The sequence below is a fragment of the Megascapheus bottae genome, chromosome 16 (assembly GCF_031878675.1).
Source record: "Megascapheus bottae isolate mThoBot1 chromosome 16, mThoBot2.hap1, whole genome shotgun sequence".
Classification (NCBI taxonomy): domain Eukaryota; kingdom Metazoa; phylum Chordata; class Mammalia; order Rodentia; family Geomyidae; genus Megascapheus; species Megascapheus bottae.
In genome coordinates, this window is record NC_143524.1 from 44653476 (window position 1) to 44667951 (window position 14476).

General features: G+C 38.1%; 1 protein-coding gene across 1 annotated transcript in view; it reads right to left on the reverse strand.

The window, feature by feature from the left end:
* Positions 1 to 6495: 6495 nt before the first annotated feature.
* The window catches only part of Pgm2l1 (phosphoglucomutase 2 like 1), a 40887-nt gene continuing 32906 nt past the window's right edge, over positions 6496 to 14476 (reverse strand). Inside the window, exons 13-14 of the mRNA XM_090348417.1 lie at positions 12378 to 12511; positions 6496 to 8855 (exon numbers count right to left, since the gene is read on the reverse strand). Coding sequence (XP_090204543.1) covers positions 8753 to 8855; positions 12378 to 12511 — 237 coding nt within the window. The 3' untranslated portion in view covers positions 6496 to 8752. The remainder of the gene's footprint in view (positions 8856 to 12377; positions 12512 to 14476) is intronic.

Here is a 14476-nt window from a genome sequence, read left to right on the forward strand (position 1 = left end):
TTTTTTTTCTGGTCCTGGTGCTTGTACTCTAGGCAAAGACACTGTCTCTGAGCTTCCTGTGCGCAAGGCTTAGTGCTCTACCCCTTGAGCCACAGCACCACCTCTGGCTTTTTCTGAGTTGTTTATTGGAGATCAGTCTCATTGAGTATTCCTGCCATCAGGTGCCCACTTTCCTGGAGGAGTCTTTGTTCCAGCATGGCATGGCAACTGCCTCAATCAACTGTGGTAGCCGCAGGTTCAACCTGGGCTTTGGCTTCAGGAAACTTTGCTTTAGTCATGGCTTCTGCAGAACCGTGAGATACTTCCAAGAGGCTTCAGCAGGGCCATGACAACTCAGATACCTATTCTCTGCCTCACAATCATTCTGGGGGTCTCTGCAGAGTCTGGATCAGGCTGGAAAGGAACATCTCCTCTGCCTGTAGCAGTTGGATCAGCTCTAGTAGGTCTGAGTGGACTGTGTGTCTAAACAATTGCGTTTTTGTGTATTCACACATGCACATGTGACTGGCTGTGTCAGAGCCCTTCTCTCACCTCTCACCTGAGATGGTCAGGGAGCACTTCTTTAGTGTATACTCCCCTGTGCTGCAACATTAGGGACAATCAAGCCTCATTCAAATACTTTTGTTGTCTACTTGTGGTCTTTAGTATGGCGAGAACAGCGGAGATGGTAACACAAAACAGCAGACAACCTCAGGGCTGCCATCCCCAGGTACCCTGAGCAGCAGCAACAGCAGCAGTAGCTAGAAGGTAGGGGAGGGGTTCCAGAGACAGTCTAGGAACAGCAAAGACCAAGGACTGTGAAAGTGCCAAGATGGCAAGACACAGCAGATAGCTGAGAACGTGGAAGGCAAAGGTCTGGAAAGGGTCAAGACTACTGAAGACCTACAAGGCCTAGCTGCTGTAGGAAGTTGTAGAAAGAAGTTGAGGCTTCCCAGTTCTGGCTCTGAGGAACTGTAAGATCCTAAGCTTAAGGCTGTCAACACTAGGTGCTAAACCACTGATACTTAAAGCCCAGAGCTAACACTGAAGTACTGTGGGTCCTAACACACTGAGCCCAGAGCTGCTGACACTAGAAAAAAAGAACATTCAGTTGGTTGATAATAGCTTAGAGTATGAAATTGACTATACTCAGATCATAAAGACCATAACTGTGTGTTCGCGTGCGCGTGTGTGCATGTGCGCGCATAAACTCAAGACCTGGGCACTGTCCCTGAGGTTTTCTAGCTTAAGGCTTGTGCTCTACCATTTGACCCAAAGCTCCACTTCCAGTTTTTTGGTAGTTACATGGTGATGAGTCTCTCAGACTTTTCTGCCTGGGTTGGCTTTGAACCTCGATATTCAGATCTCAGTCTCCAGAGTAGCTGGGATTATAAGTGTGAGACACTGGAACCCGAGCCACACCTTTTAAAATGAGTATATACAAAAGAGTACCACTAGCCTTGACCAAAAGGAAATGAAATTCTTCAAACTGCCACTCTGCTACTAACATAGGCTACTTCTCCAGAGGTTTCAAAGGAGACTGACAGACAAGAAAAGTTGCTCCAGAAGTGGATCAAAACCCAGAGATCCAGGAGTAACTAGGGAGTTACTCCTGGGAAGTGGAAATTTTAGTCTTCATTCTCTCAGGAAAAAAGAACTACATATTCTGTTATAATCACCTCCTGGTATGATATGCCACACATTGATCGAGGCAATGGTAACGTAGTGAAAAAGCCATAACGGATCCCTCCAGGATGATAATTTTTTTGTTCACTTGTTTATGTGCTGTAAAGAATAAGGTAGGGAACAGAGATAAAGGTGGGGTCTCAAGGACTTTCAAAACATTCTGTGTAGAAGTGAAAGCAGCACCTCGTAGGACATTACTGTCACTCATCTTGCCTTTGGGCCTGAGCAGTGGTGAGGCACGCAATGAAGGGCACAATAACAGCTCTTTGAGATGTAGAAACCCATACCCAGAGTGACTACCTTGAGGGATTCTCACATCTCTAACTTTTCTTATTATGGCAGGTTGTATTAATAAGGGCAATTTGGGGGGGGGTTTGGCCTAGTGGTAGAGTGCTTGCCTAGAATGCATGAAGACCCAGGTTCTATTCCTCACTTCCATATATATAGAAAAGCCAGAAGTGATGCTGTGACTCAAGTAGTAGAGTGGTAGCCTTGAGAAAGCCCAGAGACAGTGTTCAGGCCCTGAGATCAAGCCCCAGGACTAGCAAAATAATAATAATGACAATTGAGGTCAACTGAAGGATTGAAGGTCAAATATGACTGCAAGAACTTTCTGTCCAGGACTTTTTGTGAACCAAGAAAGAAATAATTTACTGTGAGCAAATGCAGTCATTGTATTCAATGTACATCATGTAAAGATTGAATTACAGGCCCAGTGCCAGTGGCTCATAACTGTAATCCTAGCTACTCAGGAGGCTGAGATGTGAGGAGCAAGGTTCAAAGCCAGCCTGGGCATTAAAGTCCATGAGACTCTTGTCTCCAATTAACCAGCAGAAAACTGGAAGTGGTGCTGTTGCTTAAGGGGTAGAGTGGTAGCCTGGAGCTAGAGAGCTCAGGGACAGTGCCCAGGCTCAGAGTTCAGGTTCCACAACAAAAATAAATAAAAAAAACTGAGCTACATAACTTGAGTGTGGGGTTAGAAGGGGAAAGTGGGGAAGAACAATGGAAGGGTTAACACTGATCAAGACACACTGCACTCAGAATCTGACTTACAGAACTGAAACTTCTTTGTACAATTATTTAATAATTAAAAATAAAATATAATTTACTGAGTTCTGAGCCAGAATACGATATGTCATGTGTACATTTCAAGGACATTTCAATTATTTCTATGAACTACAGAGTACCTAAGATAATAAAAATTACATGGAAACTCATGCCTGTGAAGAGTCCTGTTTATTACTGATAACACTTCATTTGGCTACAACCACAAGAAATCCACACACAAGTACATAAGGTGCAAATTCTCACAGGCAGTACATATAATAAATACACCCTGGTATTTTGTTGAGAAAAATGAACTGTTAACAGAAACTGTTAAAACAAGGGCACAAGGTTGAGCTTCTACTATACACGGAGTCAGAAAAATAACTATCAACTGTATGTATTTTATCTAGCATAGTCAATAATGTATGCCAAGATTTTATTGTAGCCTATAACAAGGACCCACTAGATACTAGATACTCTCACCAGAGTGGCTCCTGTAAGACAAAGATGAATTGTAACACTGCACAAAAATATTCCAAATAGTATCAAATTAGTGACTCATTTGGAAGGAAGCACTAGTAGATTCAATATGGCATTTAGATCTGAGATATTAAGTCTAAATAGACACATTCTTAGTCTTCCTGGCAACACTTTGCTTAGGGTGTAAAATCCTTGGCATTGCATATCATCTCGGCTCTCGCTAGGAAACAATATTTAAGAGTGTGTACACTAATATCACTTGTAAATTCCAATAATGGGAGTCTTAAAAATTGAATTTGAGAATTAAAAAAAATCTATTTGCTTCTTTAAAATAAAATCCTTTGATCTCTATTATCAGTAAGTGAACACTGTAAAACAGGTGTTGCTAGGTGGCAAAGATGTGAAAATAGTATACCATGATTCTGCCACTCAGGGTGCCCCCAGGGGAGGGGGTGCTCCCTCTTAGTTAAGGAATTGCCAATGAAGAGATCAATAACCTGTATAGAAAGACTATAACAGCAACATAACCATTTCAGTTAATTTGACAGGACAGGAACATGCTAGATCCACTCCATTTCACACTAGAGTCTGTGTGTATTCTCCAGGACCATGTAGCCACTCGTGAGAGGGCTAGGGGAGAAAGTTGGGTAAACATGGGATAAGCATGATGCCCCTGTCAGACTTGTTTCATGGAAAATTTGAATATCATTTTTCTATTAAGGCAGTTTTACTAAGATGAATGTGAAATACATTTGCATCAGAATGTCACTTTCCTTCTATCTTGGTCACTTAACTCTCTCTTTTTAAAGTCCACAGGCCTGGACTAACAAAGAAGAAAGATGGAGTGGTGCATGTAGTAGTATGATGTATATTTACAAATAAACAATTTTATTTCCAAGTAGAACTAAAGCCATATTTCTATAGCCAGTCAGAGTCTTACTCTTCTGTTTATAAACTCTTTACGATTTATGGTAATGTTATCAGGGACAAATGTGAAAAACATTTTCTTGAATTTTTTGTGCTTTGATTTCCCAAAGTACAAGAAACCCTAAATAAAATTTTAGATTGGTTAGTATGGCTGTTTCCTCAATAGTTTCTAGAGTGAGCTCTGAAAATAAGTCAATTTTCAAAGGCTGTAAATTAAAACATAGTAGTATTCAGACATATCCCCAAACAGGCCACTTTGAAATAGCTTTAACATGTCTTAAATATTCTAACAATGACAAAATAATGAAAAGTTCATAAACAGTTCATGAATAAGTAAAGCATTCTTCATGAATACAAAGATTTCATATCAGTGAGGTAACAGGGCAGTAGAATTTCACAGTAACAAAATATGGAAGAGGGTGGAGGGAAAGAAGGAGGTAGAGAGAAAAAGGCTTAGGACTAAATGTATCTAAGCAGAATTTGGATTTTTCAAGCATTACAAACATCAGTGGAAAACATCTGGGCAAAGTATCAATAGCAGCAGTTCACAAAACAATTTCTCCATTAGATTCCAGCTACCATCTATTTATCTATCAGTTCCAGAAGCATCTTGCTTAAGAAATGGTAGGTCTATCCTATATGTAGACATTCTAAACTATCTAGTCTCACTTCTTCTGAAGTTATTATAAGTTCTGAAATTAACAACATTTCATATTTAAAGAAAAATATCAACTATCCTGTAATGTTATACATTCTTCAAAACGAACATAATTGTGTTCAAGTCTCAATTTGCAAGGTCAAATGACAAATAACACACAAGGAAATGTGAGTGCGGCTCAAGAGTGGCAGATGTAAATGAAAAAGCTGAGCAAAAACTTAAGCCCTTGAGTTCAAGCTCCAGTACTAGAATAAGCACACATGCGCACACACATATATACACACCCCAAGCAGCTTTATTACTTTATTACTTGTGTTCATTTATCTCTGTAGTAGTGCGCACATGCGCGCACACACACACATACACACACAATCCAAGCAGATCTTTATTCACTACCCTCACGTATCTACTGTTTAAAATACACAAAAATTATTTTATGAACTAAATAAATTCTTTGGGATGTGGAGTGAAACTCAAAAGTGACAAAGAATGCTCTTTATAACATCATTCTTGTTCCAATTTGAATTTAGAAGGAATCTTTGAAAATTCATTTAGTATATCTAAAAATTTTCCTTGACAGTTAAAAGGGAAAAAAAAGCTTTCAAATGGGAGATTTTATGACAATTTATTCCCAAAAAGTTCTTAACTCTACTTAAAAAATTTTTAGTTTTGTGAAACAAGGTCTCACTATGTAACCCAGGTTGGCCTTGAACTCATGATTCTCCTGCCTCAATGTCCAGGCTTGGGTCTCCCCTATTCCTTTTTTCTTCCTCTTCTTCTTCCTCTTCCTCTTCCTCCTCCTCCTCCTCCTCCTCCTCTTCTTTTTTTGTGGGTCACAGGGCTTGAACTTGGCCTGGGCGCTGTCCCTGAGTGTTTCAGCTCAAGGCTACCGCCCCACCTTGAGCCAAGCCCCATTTCCTGTTTCCTAGATGTTAATTGGAGATAAGAGTCTCAGGTCCTTTTGTGCCCAGGCTGGCTTTGAATTGTAGTGCTCAGATCTCACCTCCTGAGTATATAGGATTTGAGCCACAGTGCCTGGCTCTTTTTCTTTTTAAAATGTCTTCCCTCTAGGAAGTGGCTCTGTGGCTCAAGGGGTAGGACAGTAGCCTTGAGCTGAAGAGCTCAGGGACAGCATCCAGGCCCAGAGTTTGTCAAGCCCCATGACCAAAAGAAAAAAAAAATGTCTTCCCTCTGGTCAGTTCTCAGGAGAGATGGGGAACAGCACAGCATCAATACTTCTTATTCTGAACCTTTCAAGGGAAGTTTGCATTAATAACTTATGACTTAGTAATCCATCTCAACAGTTTCCTCCTCTTTGGAATTAAAGGACTTGAATTCCATAGTTTATTCTTTTTAAAATTTCTGCTCTTGTCTCCTCTCAGGTTCTCACACAATTCTGACATCCTAACAGGAACTGAATCCATAGCAGAAATATATTTCCTCACCTCCTAAAATTTAACTTCTTAGTGGTCACCAAAGAAAGAAAAAAATAGGTCTATCATAACAAACTCGGGTTACACACAGTTTATTCTCTATCTGTTTTTTGGCTTTTTTTTTCTTCTTCTGGTCCTGGTGCTTGAACACAGGGCTTGGACTCTGTCCCTAACCTTTTTGCTCAAGACTAGTACTCTACCACTTGAGCCACATCTCCATTCTAGGTTTTTATTTTTTATTTTTTTGATAGTTTAGTGGCAATAAGCATTCATGGACTTTGCTGCCTGGGCTGGTTTTGAATGGAGATCCTAGATCTCGGCCTCCTGAGTAGCTAGGATATTACAGGCATGAGCCACTGTACCCAGATATTCCTTATCTTTTATTAGGTTTGTCCTTCAGAAAAAGCATTGCCAGTGCTGACTTCAATAATTTTTCACCTTCATTAACTTACATATTGTATTGTATTAAAGCCCTCAAGCGTAACTATTGTCTTCAAAAGAAAATGACAGTGATGACATGGTTTTAGTGATTATGATAGGCTGTTCTAACATTCAGCTTCATTTTTTTTCTTCAGTCACTGAAACACAGATACTAAAGTCAATACACAATATATATGTATATATATATATATAGATGATGATGATGTTTATATCACTATGTCATTTCCTAAATTACAATTTATAAGCCTAAGGGCCAAACAAACAGCAAGCAAAACATTTTAAACACTTTTTGAATCTAACAAAAAATTTCATGTATTTCTTTTTTTAGTGCAAAGGCTCTGAATATAAGCAACTCATAGAAAAATGGTGTTCTACGGTTAGCTAACTATGACCTACAGTCACACAAAATCCAGCTACCAGAAAAAAAGGAACAAACGACAATAGTGGCAATACAATCATCAAAATTTATGTTTGGATTATATGAGCTCAATGAAAGTTCGCAGACAGTTCAACAAACCAAACCACAATTCAATATAGCATTCTAATTGGTTCAGACTGCATAGTTCTATGTTTTGGAAAAGGACTACTGTCAGTGCTTTCCCTACAGGCAATTTGTTTAATTGATTATACCCAAGGCCTTCTTCGTTGCCTCCTATAACACTACCAAGTATTCTGAAGACCATACAAGAAAAATATACTTAACATTAAACAGCTCTTGTTTCCTAAGTCTTTTCAGAAGACTGGAGAGTTGACCAGCAATGACTTTCCTTCAATTTTTTCTACATTAAAAAAAGATAAATCATAATCATGTGATCAGAAATTCCACAGAAACTAACAAGATGCTAAAGTAAATTGGGCATCAGTTTTAAACAGCAGTTTTAGTGTTTTATAATACTTAAAGTCTCCTATCTATGTTAACTAGTCTGATGCTGCTTAGCTTAGGAGATTAAAGTTGTACTAAATACTTAAATTTACTGGATGGCATACTTTCAGAAAATACTTACTATTTTGATGTTTTTTTCCTAGTAAAAATTAGCTTACTTCATCAAATAGAAGAATAAATCTACTTACAAAAATGTAATTGAAAAGTTAGAGCTCATTTCAGATTGTTTACTTTTTAATAGCTGACATAATCCTAACATGAGGACTTAACTACAATTACAGTGACCCTGCTTTTATTAAGGTCTTCTATAACCACAGGATTTTTCAAATCAGCAAATTCATTTGATATAGAGGAAGCACCCAAACAGTTTGATTTTCCTTAACTATCTGAAACTTGACTGATAAGAACATTGTTTCAGTTTAGCCCAGACCCTGAGAAGGCACAGAGAAACTTGTCAAGAACAAAGCCCACAAGAGTGTTGCCACTATTATTTTATGTTCAGTAAACACTGGAGTCTTCAATACATCCAGTAAGTATACACCGCACCAAGAGCACCTGAAACAGAGGTGCAAACCACATATGGAAACGTTTGTAACATCTATCCTAAACTAGAAATGCTAAATACTGTATATTGTTTGTTTAAGATAGTATCTTGCTACATAGTACAGTCTGACTCTGAACTTGCCTGTGTGCAACTTAAACTTCCCAGGTGCTGGGATGACAGTCTTGCACTACTTACTATGCCTGGCTTCTAATACATAAATCAATACTTATGAAATAACAGACACTTTTCTGAAGAATCTAGGAATATTCTGTTCTTTCAACTTTTATGAATTAATTTCTTTAATTCTATTATTATATAACATTTATTTACCTTAGCCATGCTATTCACAATTACAAGATACAGAACTAAGTCTACTTACAATTAAATACAAAAACCTCACTTTTCTATCATCTCTGTTAAAGGAAGAACAAATGTGTCACTGTAACACCTTTAATATAATGAGTTTCATGAAAATATTTGAATCACCCTTCTCTAAATATTTTCATTTCCATTCCATACAGTTTGTTTAGCTACCTGAACAAAACAAAGAAAAGGAAAATAAGAGGATACTTGGCCAGATGAGACAGTGCAAGAATGCTAACACAGGTTGAATGTATGGAGTTTGTGGTGGTTCCTTCCATACACCAGTGCAAAGTCAAGACAGGCTGCAGTGCCTACACAGAGCGCCAGATCAGTCCATTCTTACTGGGCTCCAGAAAATATTCTATCAGAGCTTCAATTAGTTTCTTCAACTCCTCTTCCAGTAAGGCAGTATCACTGGAAAAAAAGTTAAGAGTTATGAAATTCTTTATCTTCTTAGGCTTCACATTTTTTTACGTTGTTTTTTTTTTTTTTGCCAGTCCTGGGGCTTGAACTCAGGGCCTGAGCATTGTCCTTGGGCTTTCCTCAAGGCTAAAGCTCTACCACTTGAGCCATAGCCACTTTTGGCTTTTTCTATACATGTGGTGCTGAGGAATTGAACCCTGGTCTTTGTGCATGCTAGATAAGTTATATACCTGATAGGATCATTAAATAATTGATAACCAACAGGGAAATATACTCAGTTAAAACAAAGTAAGATTACCTAAAATATGTATAAAGAAAATATTAGTCAGAAACTGAAATTGAAGTGTTAACAGACATTCCTTTATATGAGATAAAGGATGATATCTAAAATGTATCTAAGGAAATCTACTAAGTAGGCAACTTAACCACTCTGAACACTAATACTGGGAATATAATAAAATGGCTTTCAGAAATACTTTGAATACTTGATATAGATGCTATAGAATAATAAGACATATATTTCAGGTAGGAGAATGAAGTACCGTTAAAAATAAGATGTTTAAAAATGAACTACATACCTACTTGTAGCCCTCTTCAGGATCACTGAGGAGCTGCTGTTTTTCAAAAAATTCCTAGGACAATCTCCTTTAAACTGCCTTCACAGTCATTTTACAAGTTATACAATGAATCATTTATTCATACTTTAAAATTCCCTTTCATTTTTAACCAAATATAGCATTACTTGATTTGGTTCACTTTATATTCAGCTCTAAATGACATCAGGTCTTCCTTCACACAATGGGAATAAAATCTTATTGCAAGAACATGAGAAAATACAAAATAATGTATTCTAGTAGGGCTATAAAGGCAATTTTTATGACAGCATTATAGTGTTAGTATCAATAACTTTAAATAGTTTTTACATGTTTATTAACTGGATCAATTGTTACAAATTAGTTATAATTTATACTCTTAAAAGGAAGTGAAGTGTGGAGAACAATGGAGATCAAGAAGCATCTGACTTGTTAAATTATTACAACTACTTTTTAACACTTTGTATAACTACTTAAATTTTTTTTTTTGCCAGTCCTGGGTTTGAGCTCAGAGTCTGAGCACTGTCCTTGGACTTTCTCAAGGCTAGAGCTCTACCACTTGAGCCTCAGTGCCGGGGCCAACCGGCAGCAAACCAGGGTTCGCAGATTGGGGTTCCTGAAATAGGGGGCAAGGACTAGGAAAAATTAGAAGAGAGACAAACAGATGGGGTTCAGGAGGGCTACAGCCCAAACCAGGAGCCACAGCTTAAGAAGCCTGTAGCCCAAGACCGTAGCCCAGTTTATTTCCAGTTCTCAATCTTAAATACACATCTTTAAACTAGGGAACTGCCAGGGGCTACATTCGTACAAACAGTATCAAGTCTGAAATAGGTTGAATGAGAAGCTATCAAGTCCCAAACAGGTTAAATGAGAAGCTATTGACACAGCCCAAAATCATGATAAGAGCTTACTTCCTTGTGTACTCAATTGTGCGGGTCCAAGGTCACTGACCCCACAGTCACGGTCACTGACCCCACAGTCAGTCCCCAACACCTCAGCACCACTTCCAGCTTTTTCTATATATGTGGTACCGAGGAATTGAACCTGGGTCTTTGTGCATGCTAGGCAAGTACTCTACCACTAGGCCAAACTCCCGGCCTCTACTTAAAATTTTTAAAAAAGCTAAAAAGGGAAAATGAACTGAGGAATTATGCCAAACCAAATCAGACATAGAAAATGGGGGGAAAATGGGACATGAAAGTCAATACATTAAAAAAAAAGTTAGAGGCCAGAGTTTGGCCTAGTGGTAGAGTGCTTGCCTAGCATGCACGAAGACCTGGGTTCGATTCCTTGATACTAAATACATAGAAAAGAGCCAGAAGTGGTGCTGTGGCTCTAGTGGTAGAGCTCTAGCCTTGAGAATGTCCGAGGATAGTGTTCAGGCCTTGAGTACAAGCACCAGGACTGGTTTTAAAAAAAAAAAAAAGAAGTTAGAGCTGGGTGCAGTGGCTCACGCCACCTGTAATCCTAGCTACTCAGGAGACTGGGATCTGAGGATGAAGGTTTAAAGCCAGCCTGCTCACTAAAAAAGTCCAAAAGTCCGTGAGATTTTTATCTCCAATTAACCACTGAGTTTTATGCAGTCTTTCACCCCCCAAAAGACCAAAACCATGATCTTAGAAAATTTTATGTTCAGTAAAAGTTGATAGTCACAAAAACTATTCATGTACATGAACTACCCTGTTATGGTTTGGTGCTGAAATGTTCCCTGAATGTTCTTCTTACCTTGAACTCCTAGTCTTTTTTTTTTGGCAAATTATCTAAATTATTTTTTTTAGTATGGAAATATTGTACTTATTATACAAATGTGACAGTAGACTGATCACACATAAACAACCACAAATAAGCTTTCTCTGGAAATATGCATGCATCATAATTTGTAATACAAATTATAATACGCCAACTCATAAAGCTAGAGATTCAATAAGTAAAATAATCCAGGCTAACTATGAGGATGATCATATACATGAAATTGTAAAATGTATAAGGACAATTAGGATTTATGCAAAATATACATATGTTTATCTAATCAAGCTAGTCTCAAAGTTCCCTTTAATTTGACTAAACTTTAGACAGATTTTTTTTTATTGTAGGGACCTGACCAGTTCTCCCTTTCGATAGAGTATTTCTTGTAGATAACTTGCAATTGTAATACTGCTTTGCATAGCTTATGAACTAATATTAGAAAATTTCCCATCAAATATTTGCTTCTGCTTCAAGTGGTAAATCTCCAGTGTCCTGTCAGTTTTGTGATCCAAAACAAAAATTCAGGACTGTGTATCTTTGAAACACAATTATCAAAGGAGACACAGCCCCAACATCCCTGTGATGGTGGGAAGGTAAGAATCCAGTCCAATTTCACAAGTAGCAAACTCCTAGGCTTGATTCCCTACCAGTGGAAACTTTAGGAGGAGGGCCTAGTTGGAGGAGGTAGGTGAGTGGAGGTATGTCTTTGAATGTTATATCTGCCCTCTTCCTTGGTCTTTGCTTCTGAGGGATGAATAGCATCTTCTTTATGCTCCTGGTGCCATCATGCCACCTTGTTTCAGGATCCAGCCAACAATGGACTAACACTTCCGGAGCCCTCACAACCAAATAAATGATACTGTTTTCTATAGGTGTTTATGCCTTGCTTTGTCACAATAACAAAGTCTGAGTAGTATGTATGTCTAATACATGTCTAGAATAGGTACATTTATAGATGGTAGGGTTGTGAGGGAGGGAAACAGGAAGTGATTTCTAACAGGGATGGGCTTCTTTTAAGGGTAATAAAACATTCTATGATGAATTATGGTGATGTTTGTATAGCTATGAATGTATTAAAAACCACTGAACTATGCATGTTAAATAGATGACTTACATGGTTTATAAATCATCTCAATAAAGCTTTTAGACATACATCTAAAATATTAATTCTCACCTCTGGTCAGGTGTGGCACACATCTCTGCATAATACTTTATCTTTGGTTCTGTCCCACTTGTCCGAAGAGTGGCAACACAGCCATTTTGAAAGGTAAATGTAATCATTTGGCTGTTTTTACTCACTGGCAGTATCTACGCAAAATGCAACATGTTTAATTATACCTTGTATCATTTTCACTTTTAAGAATTATGAAATACATTTCACTTATATGAAGCATCTAAAGGAGTTCAATTCACAGAAACAAGGGAGAAGGAATGGTGGTTGCCAGGAACTGACAAGCAATGGGAAGCAGTTGTTTGTAGAGTTTAGCAAGGTAAGAAAGTTCTAGCGATCCGGTGCATAGCAATATAAATATACTTAATACGATAGAACTAGGTAAAAATGGCTAAGATGGCAATTTTATGTTATATATATATATATATATTTTTTTTTTTTTTTTTTTTGCCAGTCCTGGGCTTGAGCTCAGGGCCTGAGCACCGTCCTTGGACTTTCTCAAAGCTAGAGCTCTACCACTTGAGCCTCAGCACCACTTCCGGCTTTTTTCTATGTATGTGGTGCCGAGGAATTGAACCGGGTCTTTGTGCATGCTAGGCAAGCACTCTACCACTAGGCCAAACTCCCGGCCCTATGTTATATATTTTTATAATTAGAACTTTTTTCAAAAATATTTTGAGAGGGGTCTGTCCGTATTGTCCAAGTTACCCTCAAACTAGTGATCCTCGTGCCTTGGCCTCCTGAGTGCTGGGATTACAGACATGTATCACCATGTCTGTTTAGAAATTTTTCTTAGGGGTGAGTGTAGTGGCTCACAGGCAGCCCTTAGTTGGATCACAATTCAAGGCCAGCCCCAGGAAGAAAAATGTGAGACTTTATCTAAAAAATAACCTAAAGCAAAGAGGTGTGACTTAAATAGCAAAGTATCTGCAGAGCAAGAGCAAGGCCTCGAGTTCAAATCCAAGTACCACTGCAAAAATATTAATTTCTTAAAATTAAAAAGAATTTATAAAATATGAAAGAAGTTTAATTGCATAGTAACTTATAAATATACCATTTGCTGAACTCTTAAAATAATTTAGGCTTACATATGTGATTTCTGGGCTTCAGTGTTAATCCTACCAGTCAGTATTTTACTGCCATTTCACAGCTAAGACTGCAAGAGATTAAAAGACCTGCTTGAGGCAAGCAGATAAATGACAGAACAAGAAGCACAAATTTTAAATTAGGCATGGAAGCATACCCCTGCAGTCTTGGCTGCTGAGGAGGCACAGGCAAGAGGATTGCAAGTTTGAGGGTAGGCCAGGCAAAGTTAAATATTTGAGACTCTAAAAAACAAACCAAAAGGGCTGGGCGTGTGATTCAAGTAGTAGAACAATACTTGCTTTGCAAGCATGATACCCGGAGTTCAAGCTCTAGTATAAATAAATAAATGAGCAAGCAAGCAAGCAAGCTTGTCAGTCTAAAGTGTCTCCAGATTTGCAAAGCACATTCACAGATAGTTTATAAGTGATTCTCCAAAGAGGAGTACACATATCTTAATAGATATGCAAGATAATACAGTATACAGGAAAAATACCCTGTGTTTTTAAACATAAAGTTCAAAAGCAAAGTTTTACTGGTATGGAATAAACAGATTAACACTGATATTTTTCCTAGTCTACCTGTTGTGATATCTTAAGAAGACCATGGGTGTGTTTAAGGGTTGAGGAAATTACAATAGTACTTTCCCTCAGATGTTCTAGCCACAGTCCTGTCCCTGAGAGTTCTTTATCCATAAATCCATTACCAAACACTAGTTGTTTGAAAAAAGGTCTTCATCTTTCTTCTTTCTCTTCCCCCTGCCCCTCTCTCAGCAATACTAGGGTTTGAACTCAGGGCCTCATGCTTGCCAGGCAGGTGTTCTTACTGCTGAGTTGTTTTAAAACTATTTTCTATTGGTTTGTGATAGTTATACAGAGAAGGGTTTCATTGTTGGCTGATTATTTTGAAATAAATAATCAACAAGGATGACGAGCATGTATCACTGTATCTAGCTCTTCCCTGAGGTAATTCATGACCTATTCTACCTAGTCTGTCCTTAAACCATGATCTTTCTAAGC